This window comes from Lichenostomus cassidix, chromosome 18, assembly GCF_008360975.1.
Source record: "Lichenostomus cassidix isolate B80296 chromosome 18, HeHo_3.0, whole genome shotgun sequence".
Classification (NCBI taxonomy): Eukaryota; Metazoa; Chordata; class Aves; order Passeriformes; family Meliphagidae; genus Lichenostomus; species Lichenostomus cassidix.
In genome coordinates this window covers 6213992-6227084 of record NC_139498.1, presented here as the reverse complement: position 1 = coordinate 6227084, position 13093 = coordinate 6213992, and the positions used below count along the sequence as shown (strand labels likewise).

At 46.7% G+C, this 13093-nt stretch overlaps 1 protein-coding gene across 1 annotated transcript; it reads left to right on the top strand.

The window, feature by feature from the left end:
• Positions 1 to 1729: 1729 nt before the first annotated feature.
• Positions 1730 to 12346, top strand: JPT1 (Jupiter microtubule associated homolog 1). The gene is made up of 5 exons (XM_085077727.1): positions 1730 to 1895; positions 4430 to 4572; positions 5192 to 5289; positions 7201 to 7228; positions 11385 to 12346. The coding sequence occupies exons 1-5, from the start codon at positions 1840 to 1842 to the stop codon at positions 11531 to 11533; spliced, it is 474 nt and encodes a 157-aa protein (XP_084933853.1). The 5' UTR covers positions 1730 to 1839; the 3' UTR covers positions 11534 to 12346.
• The last annotated feature ends 747 nt before the right edge of the window (positions 12347 to 13093 follow it).

The following is a 13093-nucleotide window of genomic DNA, read 5'->3' as shown; positions in this document are numbered from 1 at the left end:
TAAACTTCATCTTGTTATAGATGAATAATCAGCAAAACAGCTTTTATTTAAAGGCCACGATGCAGCCAGGCCTGTGAGAGGTCAGTGGGGCCTCTTGGAAACACTGAAGGTTTAGAATTCTAAAGCTCTGTGTTAAAACTGGCTGTGTCATAGGGAACGGGTTTTTCTTCATCTTGACTTTAAAAAATGGCTCTGTGTGTGTCTCAGGGGTACAAATTAAAGAGTCAAATCCTGTGGGTTTGAATAAGAAGCATTTAGATGACAAAATACTTCTGCAAGTTCCTGAGAGAGCAGATGTTTACCTGTGTGCAAGTAGGTATCATTTGACTTCTTAATGCCCAAGCCTAAGGGATAATAGAATTAAAACAACTGTGTCATGTTACTTAGAATTTCCCTTTAATCTACCTCTAAAAAGATGTGATGCAACAGAGAATTCCCTGGGGATCTAAATAGTGGTTGGAGCTTTAAAAAAAAAAAAAAACAAACAGGATTTTTTAAATAGATCCTAGACTAGAAAAAATCAAATACTGTGGTCCTGTTCGTGTATGTTTACCAGTTCTGCTCTTTCCTGATCTGTGTTAATATCAAGGCTGGTGTTGATTCAGATGCTAGACATCTCAGGTTGTACACAGAGAGAAGTAGCATAATCCTTGTGTTCTCCAGACCAGAAAGGAATACTTTTCTCTGGACAGTGCTCTGGGGGTATTAAGGGCTGTTGTTAGTGCAAACTGGGAGGGGTGACTGGAACAGATGTGTTTTCTTTCCCCTTTCTCCCTCCTTTATGCAAGTGCTAATTGCAATAATGTTGGTGATGCATAGATTTTGATGTGAAAGTGCTAATCAAGGAAGCATTTGTGTCTGTGGAAGTTGCGGAGATTTCAGGAAGCTTCCAGTCACCAAATTAAAGGTGGATGTGACAGATGGGTCAAGCAGCCAACAGGTGGTGATTTAAACATTTAAACTCTGTGCTGTGACAGTTTTGTGCTGGCTTTAAGGGTGATAAACAACCCAAAATGGGCAACCTGGTGCTTTTGACAGCTAGGTGAGCAGCACTGTTGGGCCTTGTACTCCAGCTACACTAGCTGTGCTGGAACTCAATTTTCATGCAATAATGCAAAATAATACACCGATACTGCAAATTATTTTATTCCACCGTGTGTTTTGAGGCGTTATTCCCCACCAGCCCTGTGGAATAACACCTCAAAACACCTGCAGGCCCCTGGCTCTCTCTCAGCCCTCGTCGGATCCAACCAAGCCACAGCAGCCTTGTGCCAACACCTCCCGCCCGGCGATGGCCCCGGCGCGGTTCATGGCTGTACTCGGAGCTGCTCCATGACACCTCCGAGGCACCTGCAGCCATGGGGCACCAAATCCCCTCACCGCCCAACCCCTCCCGGCGCCCCTCAGAGGGGCAGCGCCGCGGGGACTTTTGTCTGGCCTCATGTGCGCCTGAGCCAATCACAGCTCTCCGGAGGTGAGTGACAGCCTTGCCGCCAATCAGCAGCAACGGGCGCCCCCGCCCTCAGCCAATCCCCGCAGAGCAGACGTATTGCTTCACCAATGGGCTCTCAGCGGTGAGGCAAGGCGCCCCGGAATAGACGGGGAGGCGGGCCTAAGGGGAGATTGGCAGGGCTCTGAGCAATAGGAGCTCGAGAGTGAGTTTGAACCGTCCAATGAGGTGGCCGCAGGTGGGCAGTGCTCGAGGCGCGTATAAAAGGCGCGGCGGTGCGGGCGGCGGCCGCAGTTGTCACCGGCAGCGGTGGAGCCGGGTGGCAGGAGCAGTTCGGTGCTCGGGACTGTCCGTGTGCAGAGCCCTTCCCTCGGTGCGGCCGCTCAGCCATGACCACTACGGCCACGTTCTCGGGCATGGACCCCAATGGCAGGAACAGCTCCAGGTCCGCGGGGGGTTGGGGCCGCTGGGACCCAGAGGGCGGCGGGGCCGGGGGTCCCGGGGGGGGCATGTCCGGAGCGGTGCTGGGGCGCGGAGCTGGGGCGGGGGCTGCGGCCGGGCCGGGACTGAGGGTGTGCGGTTCCTCCCGGCATCACCCGGGGGGGTCGGCCTGGGGCGGGGGCGGCCGCGCCCACCCGGCTGGGCTGCGGGGGCATCCCGGGGCCGCGCCGTGCCCGGGGGAAGGAGGTGCGGGAGCTGCCGAGACCCGCCCGGGCCGCTCGGTGCGGCCCCGCCGCCGCCGCCGAACAAAGAAGGGAGGCGACTCCCCGCCTCGCCGCGCAGCCACGGCGCGGGGGCGGGGGGCACCGCGCCCCTCCTGCCTGCCTTCCCCCCATCGCCGCGGCCCTGCGCCCCTCGGAGCCGCCGCGGGCTGGGTGGGGCCGGGCGAGCTCCATTGTCTGCGCTGCCCGCCGCCCGGCCCCCTGCCGCCCGCTCTGCCCGGGGGTGATCGCTCCGGGAGCGGCCGCTGCTCGGGCCGGGCTCGCCCTTGCCCCTTCCCCGCGGTCCCGGGGGCGAGCCGGGGCTGGGAGGGGCGGGGGAGAAGCGGAGCCTGTCTGGAAACAAAGAAAACTTGGCAGGTTGGGCTGGAGGAGATGCACGGCGCTAGGTCGGTCTCGGCAGTCACAGCTGGAGAGGATCGTGTCGTTTTCCACGCTATCGTGGCTTTTTTTCTGTAAGGTTTTGGCCTGACAAAGCGGATGCTTCCTGTTTCCTTTTGGCTTTTCGAGGTGCAAAGCGAAAAAAAAAAAAAAGCCCTTTACAAAGCGTGTTTGCAAACCTTCTAGCAGAGCTCTTCCTGGAGCTGTGGGTGGGTTTTCGGTGGACATCACTGGGTATCAGGTGGAATTTTGACAGCATTTCTTCGCTTGAAGTGTTAAACGTGGCTTTCATAAAACAGATTACAGCATCTCGAGGCTGCGAGAGCCTTCTAATAAAATCTGTCAGCCTTTACCTGCGCTTGGTAAAAGGGATTATTCCTTTTTGACGGTTTGAGTGATGGATTTTTTTCCCTCTTCAGTTGCTTCTTCTGTTAATGTCATTAAGGCTGTCAGTGGAAACCGTTGTGCCGTTAAGAGAGTACTGGTTTCACCACTGGTCTGGCAAAACGAGGTGATCTAAGGTGTGGGAATGAGCCCTGCTTTGAGCAAGCTGTTCTTCAGATTAGTAGCTGCAACAGCTATGGCTAAGAAAATAAACCTCCTATGTGTTTTCTCGGAGGAAGAAAGATAAAGGAGTGATTCAAGACCATTACGCTATGTCTTGGTTCAGTAAGGAGACAAAACAAGTCATAAAAACATACTCTCCAGTCTCCTGGGATCCTCCCATTAGCAGCTGAGCATTAGTAATTCCTAGGAGAAGAATTTTGTAAGGAAAAGTATTTTTCTGGTTAAGTAACATGAAATGTCTATGTCACACACCTTTAGGAATTTCCCTCGCTGTTGAGGTGTTTGAGCTCTGTAGGCTGGAGAAGCATTTTTGTGTTGCAGCAGGAATTGTAACAGGCACAAATTCTCCAAAGGTGTGAATTGCACAATTGGACACACTTTTTGTGTTGATTCCCAGGTTTGGAGCATTAACAAGCTGGGTGCTGCTTCCTGTTCTAACTTGGATTTATTTAATTATTTTTAAAGAAGAGGAAGTGTGCACCATCCTTAGTTTGTTCGTTTTGGAGCACTGGATGTCTTGAAAGACCAAGAATCCCCAGGTTCTGTTGGTGTCCTCACATCTGTCTGGGGATTGTGATATTTCTCACATATAGTTTTATTCTTCTGGCTTCTCCAGCTAACACAAGATCTCATGCTTAAGAAAATAAGATCAGGAGGAGTTTATATTTCAAGATTTATTTTGCTGCAGCTGTTCATTTTTGTTGGGTTCTGCAGGTTGGAAAGCAGACTGCAATCAAGCTCTTGAAGTACTGAGCTGGCTTCTTTTGTGTCTGTCTTAAGAGCAGATTGTTAGATTTAGGTTACATATCTGGAGCTTTGTACACGTGTCTCTCCTAATAATAGTCAACTTCAGAATGTTTAATTTCACCTTTTACCTCTAGACATGAGCATGCTGCAGACTTAAGGCTTTTTCAGAGGAAACAAGTCTGAATAAAGGCTGCAGCCACCAGTGGTGCAACCAGTCCTTTGGCTCAAACAGACTTTGCTGTGCTGCCAGTTTAAAGATTAATATTAACCTTCCTAGGGTTCTCTTTAAAAAGCTGGAATTTGACATGCCCAGATAGTTATTTTTATTTTTCATTTGGCTCAGACTGGTGGGAGCAGCCCTTGGTGTGACACCGGATGGAACAAGGGCACGAGCAGAGGGCACGGGAGCATTTTATTTTTGTAAGTGCCACTGAAGAGCAGTGGAGATACAGTGCCAGGATGGAATTCTGGCAGGAGCTTACCTGGATAGTTGAAGGGATGTGCTGGAGCCTGTGTTTGACGAGCTGGGGGTTGGAGCAGGGTGTAAAGCTGCCTCTCTCTGCAGAGTGCTGCGTCCTCCCGGCGGTGGCTCCAACTTCTCCCTGGGCTTTGATGAGCCCAAAGAACAGCCTGTGAGAAGGAACAAGATGGCATCCACCATCTTTGGAACTCCTGAGGAGAACCCACCTTCCTGGGCTAAAGCATCAGGTAAGGCTGTAGTGCTTTGTTTCCACGTCTGCTGACAGGCATTGATCCATTTTGTGGCTCAGCCTGATGCTGCTGGTGGCTGTGTGGAAACCAGCATTCCCTTCATCCTTGGTACTTTGGGCTTATGAATGATGTCTGCTTGCAGGGGATTGTTTATTTCTCATGAATTTCTTCCAGAAGGGTTTGTTTTATGCTAGTGTTGGGCATGTTGAGAGCAGAGAATTGTATTTGAATGCAGTTTCTCCAAGTTAAGTCACAGTGCAGTTGATTTGTGTCTTACTGTTCAGAGCAGCACTGATTAGTCTTGATTATTCAGTGGAAGTTAAACCTTGTGTTCTCACAGCTGGGATTAAGCTTTCCTTTCTGCAGAGCACTGCCAGTATGGGTGGCCTTGGGACCCCAAATTCCATCTGTTTAAATGACACCCTCACTGCATGGGGTGTTGCTGCAGGACAGTAATTTGTGAGTCATTATCTAAAGGACCAGGACTTTTTAGAATGGTAAAACTTTAATTTAAAAGAAAAACCTCCCCCAAAGTACCCAAACCTGTGAGTATTTATGATCTGCTTTCACGTGAAGTTTATCTTGCAGCCTGATTAGAATCAATCTCTGCTTGTAGGGGCTAAGCCAGGAGAAACCAGAGACAGCTGTGAATCGTCTGGACCACAAAGGACAAACTCAACTGAGGCAAACTGTGGAGACTTTGTAGATTCCAAGGTCAGTACTTGACTACAAAGAGCCTGATAATGGACAATTCACACTCTGTGGGGGATTGATTTATCACGGATGTTCACACAGTTGGAAGCATTGTAGGACTCGAGGCTTTTCTCTCAAATCTGTTTTTTCCGGAAGGTTTTCCTTTCCATCTGATACTCTTACAGTGTGCTGAGGAAGGAAGGGCTGGATTTTTCACTTTGCAGAGCTGTCAGCCCATCTCATTGCTGAGACTGTAATGAAGTGGTGTGAAATCTAATTTCAGCTCTGTGTGTGACTGTGGGTTTAAACATCTTACAAACAATAGTTACTACAGCAAACTCTGTGTGGGTCTGACAAAGAACTTGGTTTCACATCCCAGCAAATTCTTACCTCAGTAGCATCAATGCTTGTTTTATTTGTTGCTAATATGCATTTAATAATACTATCAGGTGTGTTATTTTCTATATAAACTGTTTATTTGGTAGCAATATGGAGCAATGGTGTTAATTAAGTGAAATTGGCTAAATGTGTGATTAAATTTAATGGGAAAAGCAGGGTTCTTTTGAAACACAGTAGATTCAGTAAAAAAACTAATTCCTCTGAACTGAGACAGGAATGTAGAGTAGCCTGCACTTGCATGAAGAAATATTAGCAGAAAAAAGAAACCTTGAAGAAATTTTGCTTAAAACTCTCCAGCCTTGAATTGGGTGGGTCAATAGTTGATCTCAAATGTTGTAGCAGACACCTTTTATCTTAGGTTTTATTTTGGTAATTGGCATCAAGCACCACAGCCCATTTTTGTTATTAATAGGAACTTTAAGTCAAAGAACTGTTCTTTGTTACAGAAAATGCCTTCTTGTATCAATTTAGCAAATATGAGTGAGTTTATTTTCTGTGGTAACAGCTATAAATGTAACTGTTTAATCTGATTCTATTTTCTACTAAATTGTTTTAAATAGTGTGGTTCTCAGCTTTGCAAACAGATTCTTCCCATGTGGAATACTTTACTTTTATGCAGTAATTCATCTGCAACCAGCAGAAGCTGGAGCTAGTGAACTGTAGCCCAGCCTGAGATTTAAGGTGATACATTTGTGTCAGTTTCTGTGCCTTTTTTTAATCCCAACTTCTGCAGTTTCACTGTGTAATTAGCAATGTTAAATCTCTGAAAACTGGTAAACCTGATGCCATTGAGGATCCTTGGCTGCTGCTGGGAGACTCCCTATCTTTGTGTCAAGCTGCAGCCTGTGAGCAGATTCAGCTTGTAAAGAATGTTTAACTGTTTATGTAGTGAAGGAAACTTCATCAGGAGTAAAAAAGCTGATCTGTATTTCAGAAATTAAATCAAATACCCTGGATAGAACAAATGCTCTTAGCCTTGCCAACAGATGTTTGATGTTGCAAAGAGTTGCTCACTTGTAGAAAGCAGAGGACACTCAACTCTTGCTTGTTGCTGTCTGTAATTTTTCTGCCCTTCCTGCTGGGCAGTGGGAATGTTTTGGATCCTGTCAGTGCTGCCTGATGTGGGATGCTCTGTGCAATAAAATGTTTACCCATCTGTGTCCTTCACTGTGGGAATAACAAATGTGCCACATGTCATCAGGATTACTCCAATGTCTGTTCAAACTTGTAGAAGTATGTTAGATGAATGTAAAGACCTGGTTAAATTATAAGTTAGTCTGTAAAAAATGGTGCTTATAAATCCATTATTTCAATCTGCAGAGCTCTGAGTGCAGAACCCACCATGCCACACTGGGATCTGTCTCTCACAGCCTATTGCTGGTCTGAAATTGTGTCCCTGAGTCTGTGGCTCAGAATGTGAGCACACAGAGCAGTGTCCATGGTCACACCATGAGAGGAGTGATTATCCACTCCATGGAATGGGAAAATGCTTTGTGAAACAGGAGATGTAACATGTTCCTTTCTCTTTTCCAGGGAGGAGATGTTGGTGGTGAAATTTTTGGTGAGTAACTTCCTTGGACTCCTCTAGTAAAAGCCTTTTGCAGATGGTTTTGCAGTAGAAGAGGATGTAGGATCTATAAATGGTCATTTATTAGGAAGGAGGCAGCCTGGGGTTGTCCCTGGAATCCATCAAATCAACAAAATGACTGCTTCAGTGGAGTGTGGGCATGGAGCAAAATGGTGGAGCCTTGTTGCTCATCAGGGTAAATAGGAGAACAGTCCTGTTGGTTTATTTTGCCAGCAGCTGTTGGTGTCAAGATTTGTCTAAATACTACAAGGCAGGCTGGGGACTGTCTTGCAGAGAGTGCAGTGATGGAAAGGCTACACTGTTGTTAGAAAAGCTTATTATTAAATAGGGCAGTCAACATAATTGATTTTAGTTCAGCACTTTCCTTCTTTCCCATTGTCTTCTCATACAACAAACTCCACATTCACAGAAAGAATCAGCCACTTCTGACTGCATCTGGAAGTGGCTGCATTAACCAGCTCTTAACTTCCTGTTGCTTTTTAAATGCTGATTTTTGCCAAGGAAGTTGATCTACATACTGCAAACCTCCTGTAAACAGAGGCATTTCCCCTTCAAGTGCTTTTTCTAGCTCTGAGGCTGGAAATCTCTCCTTTGCAAGATTCACTTTAGGAATAGCTGACTTCCTGATGACAGGAATGTGTGTGTTGACTGCTGCTTTCCAAGTGCTATTTTCAACACCTTAGAGTGGTGGGAGATCCCTGAGGCCATTAGCACCTCCATGTCCTGAAGAGACTTCTGCTGGGAGGGGGGAGAGCTTTTCCAGAATGTTTCCACCACCTCTGAGTGGTATCTGTGTCTAAAATAAGTGTTGCCTCTCTAGCAGGCTGGTTCCAATCCAACTGTACAGGCTCTAGGATTTCTTTCCCATGTCTGTCTGATCTTAATTAGCACTGTGGTCATCTAGAATTTACGCCTTGAGTAGGAGGATGTGGTTTGCTAATGGAGGAAAACTGCTCTAAGGGCTCTGCTGTTTTTCCTGGTGCTTGTTTAAACCAGCTCCCCACGGGGCAGAGGAGATCCCACAAACAGCAGGGAGGTGAGAAGGGCTGGGATGTCAGGAAGCCCAAATAGGGCTGCCTGGGATCAGGACAGCTGCTCAGAATGCAAAGCAATATTCCTGACACTTTTCAAAAGTTTACATTTTCACAGGTTTTGTATTTGCGTTTTGGTTTGTTTCTGGAAAGTGACAATGAAGGAAGTTCTTACCAAGGGTCAGGTAAATCTATTCTAGGAGGCAGTTAAAAAACAAGTGTTATGGGAAGTAACTGGGGTTATTTCCTGTTGTGGCCGTGACTGAAATTTAAATTTTTGAAGGTGGCCAAGATGAAATAAAAAGGACAGGCAAAGGTTTGAATGTTAAAACTTTCACTGATGTACTTAGGAGGGACTAGAAATTAATGCCTTCTGGAAATGGTGTCTGTGGGAAGTACCTGAACATCCTGATGGATTGTTAAATTAACTCCTACCCTCGATAGCTTTGGGTGTTGTAGCTCAATGGAGCCCAGTCTCGCTGAGCTGGCTGTGTCACTCCTCCCCTGGATATTCCTGCTGTGGGATGGCAGATCTGGGCTGCTAAACACCCCACCTGGCACCCCTGTGGCTGTACAGGCCTTGGAGGGCTGTCTCTGGGGTTTGGAAAGAGCTCAGTGAACACACCTCCAAGCAAAAGCTGTCTGCTGTCAAGTTCACAGCACACACAGATTCTTAATAGGTTTCTGCCATTAAAAATGTTTATTCTTTTGAATGTGAAAATTATGTTCTGTATGTAACTGATTACAAAACCCCAAGTAGCTGTCAGGTGGGATGTGTGTATTTACTAATCAAGCCTGTCTAGGGTTAAAAAACCATTTACTTTGCAGCAGGGCTCTTGTTTCCTCTTTGGGAGCTCTAATTCCTTTCTGGACATCAGAATTCCCAGTGGCTTGCAGTGCACTCAGCAGGGAGCTGCTTCAGGGATTAGATCCTCTCTGAGGAGAGAAGAGCTTTAATATTTTATCTGATCCTGTTGGTTTTACCACTTCAGTCATCAGGTTGGCAAACTTACCTTGATCGTGTGGGAAGTGCTAATGTGTATCAGCTACACAAGGAGCTACAGAAATTTCCTCCAAAGCCTCCTGTGCTGGTGATTCTTGTTTCTTTTGTGATTCAGGGGCAGTGAATGTGAGCACAATGAATGTGAGCAGCTAAGGAGAGTTAGACAGTGCCTGATTGAGTGTCAGCAGTGCCTGACTGTCCATGACCCACAGGAAGGTGGAGCCTGGATCCTGCACAGTGCTGGGACTGTCCCCAGACAGGGACATTCAGCACTTGCTGAGTCAGCAGGCACTGGGACACAGCAGCTACAGGAGCTTCAGGCTTAAAAATGTGGTGTTAACTGTTTGTTGCAGCTGTGCTGGGTTCATGAGCACAGCAGAGAGTTTGTGCTGGAGATTATTCCTGTTTGCATGGGGGTTATGCTCAGCTGCTGGAGTTCTTTAGGATTATTGTAAGCATGGATACAGGGGAGTTCAGTGGACAGAAATGGTGTTTTGGTGTTTCTGATAACATTTTGAACCAATGATTATTGAAAAAAATAAACTGAGTTGACACAGGATGGGAGGAAAGCTGCTGCTGGGGGTAGGAATAACAGGAGGCAAAGGGTAGGACTTAGCTGCCTTTCAGGTTGGAAAAATGAGCCATGGGAGGTGATGCTGGGGGTGGTTTTATTCAGTGTCTTCATCTGTGACCTGGAAAAGGTAATGAACAGTGAAGTCTCCAATTTTGTTGGTGATATTAAACTCTTTCAAGTAGTCAAATTGTGCTGATGGATGGGAAAATCTCACTGTCAGGAGGACTCAGCTAAATGAGGTAGGCAGGTAAAAAGGCAGGATAATCCCTGTGTAAGCAACTGTAAAGTAATGAATCTTGGGGGGTGGGGAAAAACCCCAAAATCTAAACCATGGCAGCCTTGTGTACAGCTTTGGGCTGTGGTCCTCCCAGGATCTGTCTCGAGCCCTTCCCCTTGAAATTCTTTGAGGTGTTTGGAGGTGCCAGCAAAGTACTGAATGTGATCAGGGAGGGGATGGAAAATGATCTCATTTTTTCTGTAAACAATGATAATACCCCCATATCTTGAATTGTGTACAGTCCTTGACTCGTGACAAGCAGGAGGTTGCAGTGGAGGTGACAGGGAAGGTGATGAGGAAGATGGCAAGGTGCAGTGGCTGCTCTGTGAGGGGAGATTGGACTAGTTGTGCCTGTTTACTTTGAAGAGAAGGCTGCGGGAGGGAATTTGATGAAGATTTAGTAAATCACGAAGCTTAAGGTGAATGTGCAACTGTTCTCTGAAATTCTCCCAACCCAGAATTAGTGATCATTAGATGAAACAAAGGGGTCTATTGAAAACAGGTGAGGTTCATCTTCACCCTCAGTACCAGGGGGCTTCTTGGTGCTGATTTGGGCTTTTGGCTCAGAACTGGTCCTGCTAATCTGTAAAAACGTGAGATGTTGATGTACTGGCTGTACTCAATTGTCAACAAAGCAGATACATTAGTTGTTTGCTCCAGTATCTAAAGTGCTTCCTGTGAAGAATTCCTTCTGTGCCCTGTCTTTGCTTGTGGCTGCTCAGAAGGATTTGAAATAAACTCTCACGTGCTCTGCAGGGAGTGTACAATCAGAGCCTCCCCATGCATGGCTGTTCCCTGGTGTGTCCTGTGTGAGGAAGCCTCAGAAGTGTGTCAGATCCTCCTCCCTCCAGTTACAAAATTGGGGATGCAGTTTGAGCTCTTGCTGGTGCAGCACCTGCTCAGACTCGAGTGACAATTGCCAGAGTCACAACACTGACTGATTATATGTACAAGACTTAAGCCCTAAGCTGCTTGTCATTAAAAAAATAAATTGCTGGTGTCCCCTAATAGCAGCTGGGTGAGTGTGGCTCTTGCTGAAGGCCTGAGACTGAGCTGGAAGGCGTCAGAGTTGATCTGAGAAACACTTCTGAGGGCTGAGTCTGCCCTGCCCAGCAGGTCACAGCATTGGAGTGTTGTCTGTACCCCTGGACAAAACTGACAGGAGCTGAGCTTCCGTCTGAGCCAGCCAAACATCTGGCTCTCATCATCCACATCAAACACTATAAAAGCTTCTTTTCTTCTAGAAAACACTGAGGCTGATGTAGAAGCTGCCCCAGGTCAGAGTGAAGAAAAGTCCCTGCCTGCTGCACCTGTTCCTAGCCCAGTAGCACCAGCACCTGCACCCTCCAGGAGAAATCCACCCGGTGGCAAGTCCAGCCTAGTCCTCGGTTAAACCTTTCCCTTCCTGACTGTTTTGAACTCGTGTCTGTTTTCTTTCCCCCATGCTTGTGAACTGCACAACTTGAGCCTGACTGTACATCTCAAATTTCTTTCATTAAAAAGAAGCACTTTATGTACTCCATCTTTTTTTGAGATCAAGGGTTTTTTTCCACTTCTGTCCTGTTTCCCCCAGATCTACTGGAAGTGACATGAGTGTTTTCTAGTGATAGACTTGAGGGAAAGCTTTATGAAGTATTGTAATGTAATTCAAAGGAGAGTAGCTTGGTTCTAAGTGTGCTTAGAGGGTTTTTGTACTGAGATTTTTTTTTTTTTTAGAACCCCTTAGCTTTACAAGGGTCTAGAATCCTGGTTTACCAGGCCAGCAAACAATCAGCAAGAGCAGTCCCTTCATCTACTGGGATTTAGGGATCTAAAAGGCTTCATTGACTGCATGTGGTAAATGCCTTGAGCCCTGCTGTGCCATATAAATCTTTAAGTGGTTAATGTACACCATGCTGCCTTTAAAAACCAAAATAAATCTTGATACTGGACTACTCTGACACAGGGTCTGTGCCAAATAGAGGGCTGATGACCAGAGCCACCTGGCCTAGTGCTGGGAAAGGGCTGATTCAGACTTTATTCAGTAAAGGTGGAGTGGATCATATAAATAAGAATTACAGGGCATTTTTTTTTACAACTGACTCAATGCTGTGCATGACCATGCTGGTGCTTGACCATGAGGTGAAAATCTCATCCTTTAAAGTGTGTGTTGTAATTTCACAAAGCTGGATTGTTGCTTAAAAGTAAATAATATAGAAATTTTGAAGCAGTGTTTCCTGTGTGGGTTTTATTTCATGGGTTTGGGTTTGCTTTGTTCTCAGTTGTCTTTGTCTCAGCCAACCTGCTCTGCTCTGAGAAGAAATTTTACACCTGGCTCGAGGTCACCATCATGTGCCATCTTCCCCAGGAGAGAATCTGACTTACCTCTTCATTTTTTCCGTCTAGATAGAGAAGTGTGGAATATGGCTCGATATATATAATCTCTTTTATCCAAAGTACTGTTTCATCGCTAGAAAATTGAGAAAAGTTTATTTTCCTCACAAAAAAAAAGCCCTGAAAAAAGGACCCTAAAAAGGGGGAGGGTGGAATTGAGACCAAACAATGAAGTTCTCTGCTGTCCTGGAAGGGCTTTGCTGCTCAGTAAGCCACAGCAGAGGATCTGTATGGAGCCTTTTCCACCCTTCTCCTGGAGGAACTGGTGCCTGAAAGCACCCTGGCTTTCCAGATGACTGCTGGAGAAGCCCTGCCCTGGGGTGCTGAACCTACAGAACTGGATTTGCTCTGACAGTGCTCCTCCTCTCCTGCATCTGGGGGCTTCCTGTAGCTGATGTGCATCGACTGCATGGAGAGCCTGGGGAATAACCAAATTAATGTTTCCTTTGCAAGCCCCACGCCCTGGGGAACTTGTTAATGCTGCTTTAGGGCTGCTGGGGCTCCATGCCCTTCGCTCTCCCTATCCTGGGAATGTGGCAGCAGCATCCCTGTCACCGCTGGGGTCGGGGTGTCGGGGCGG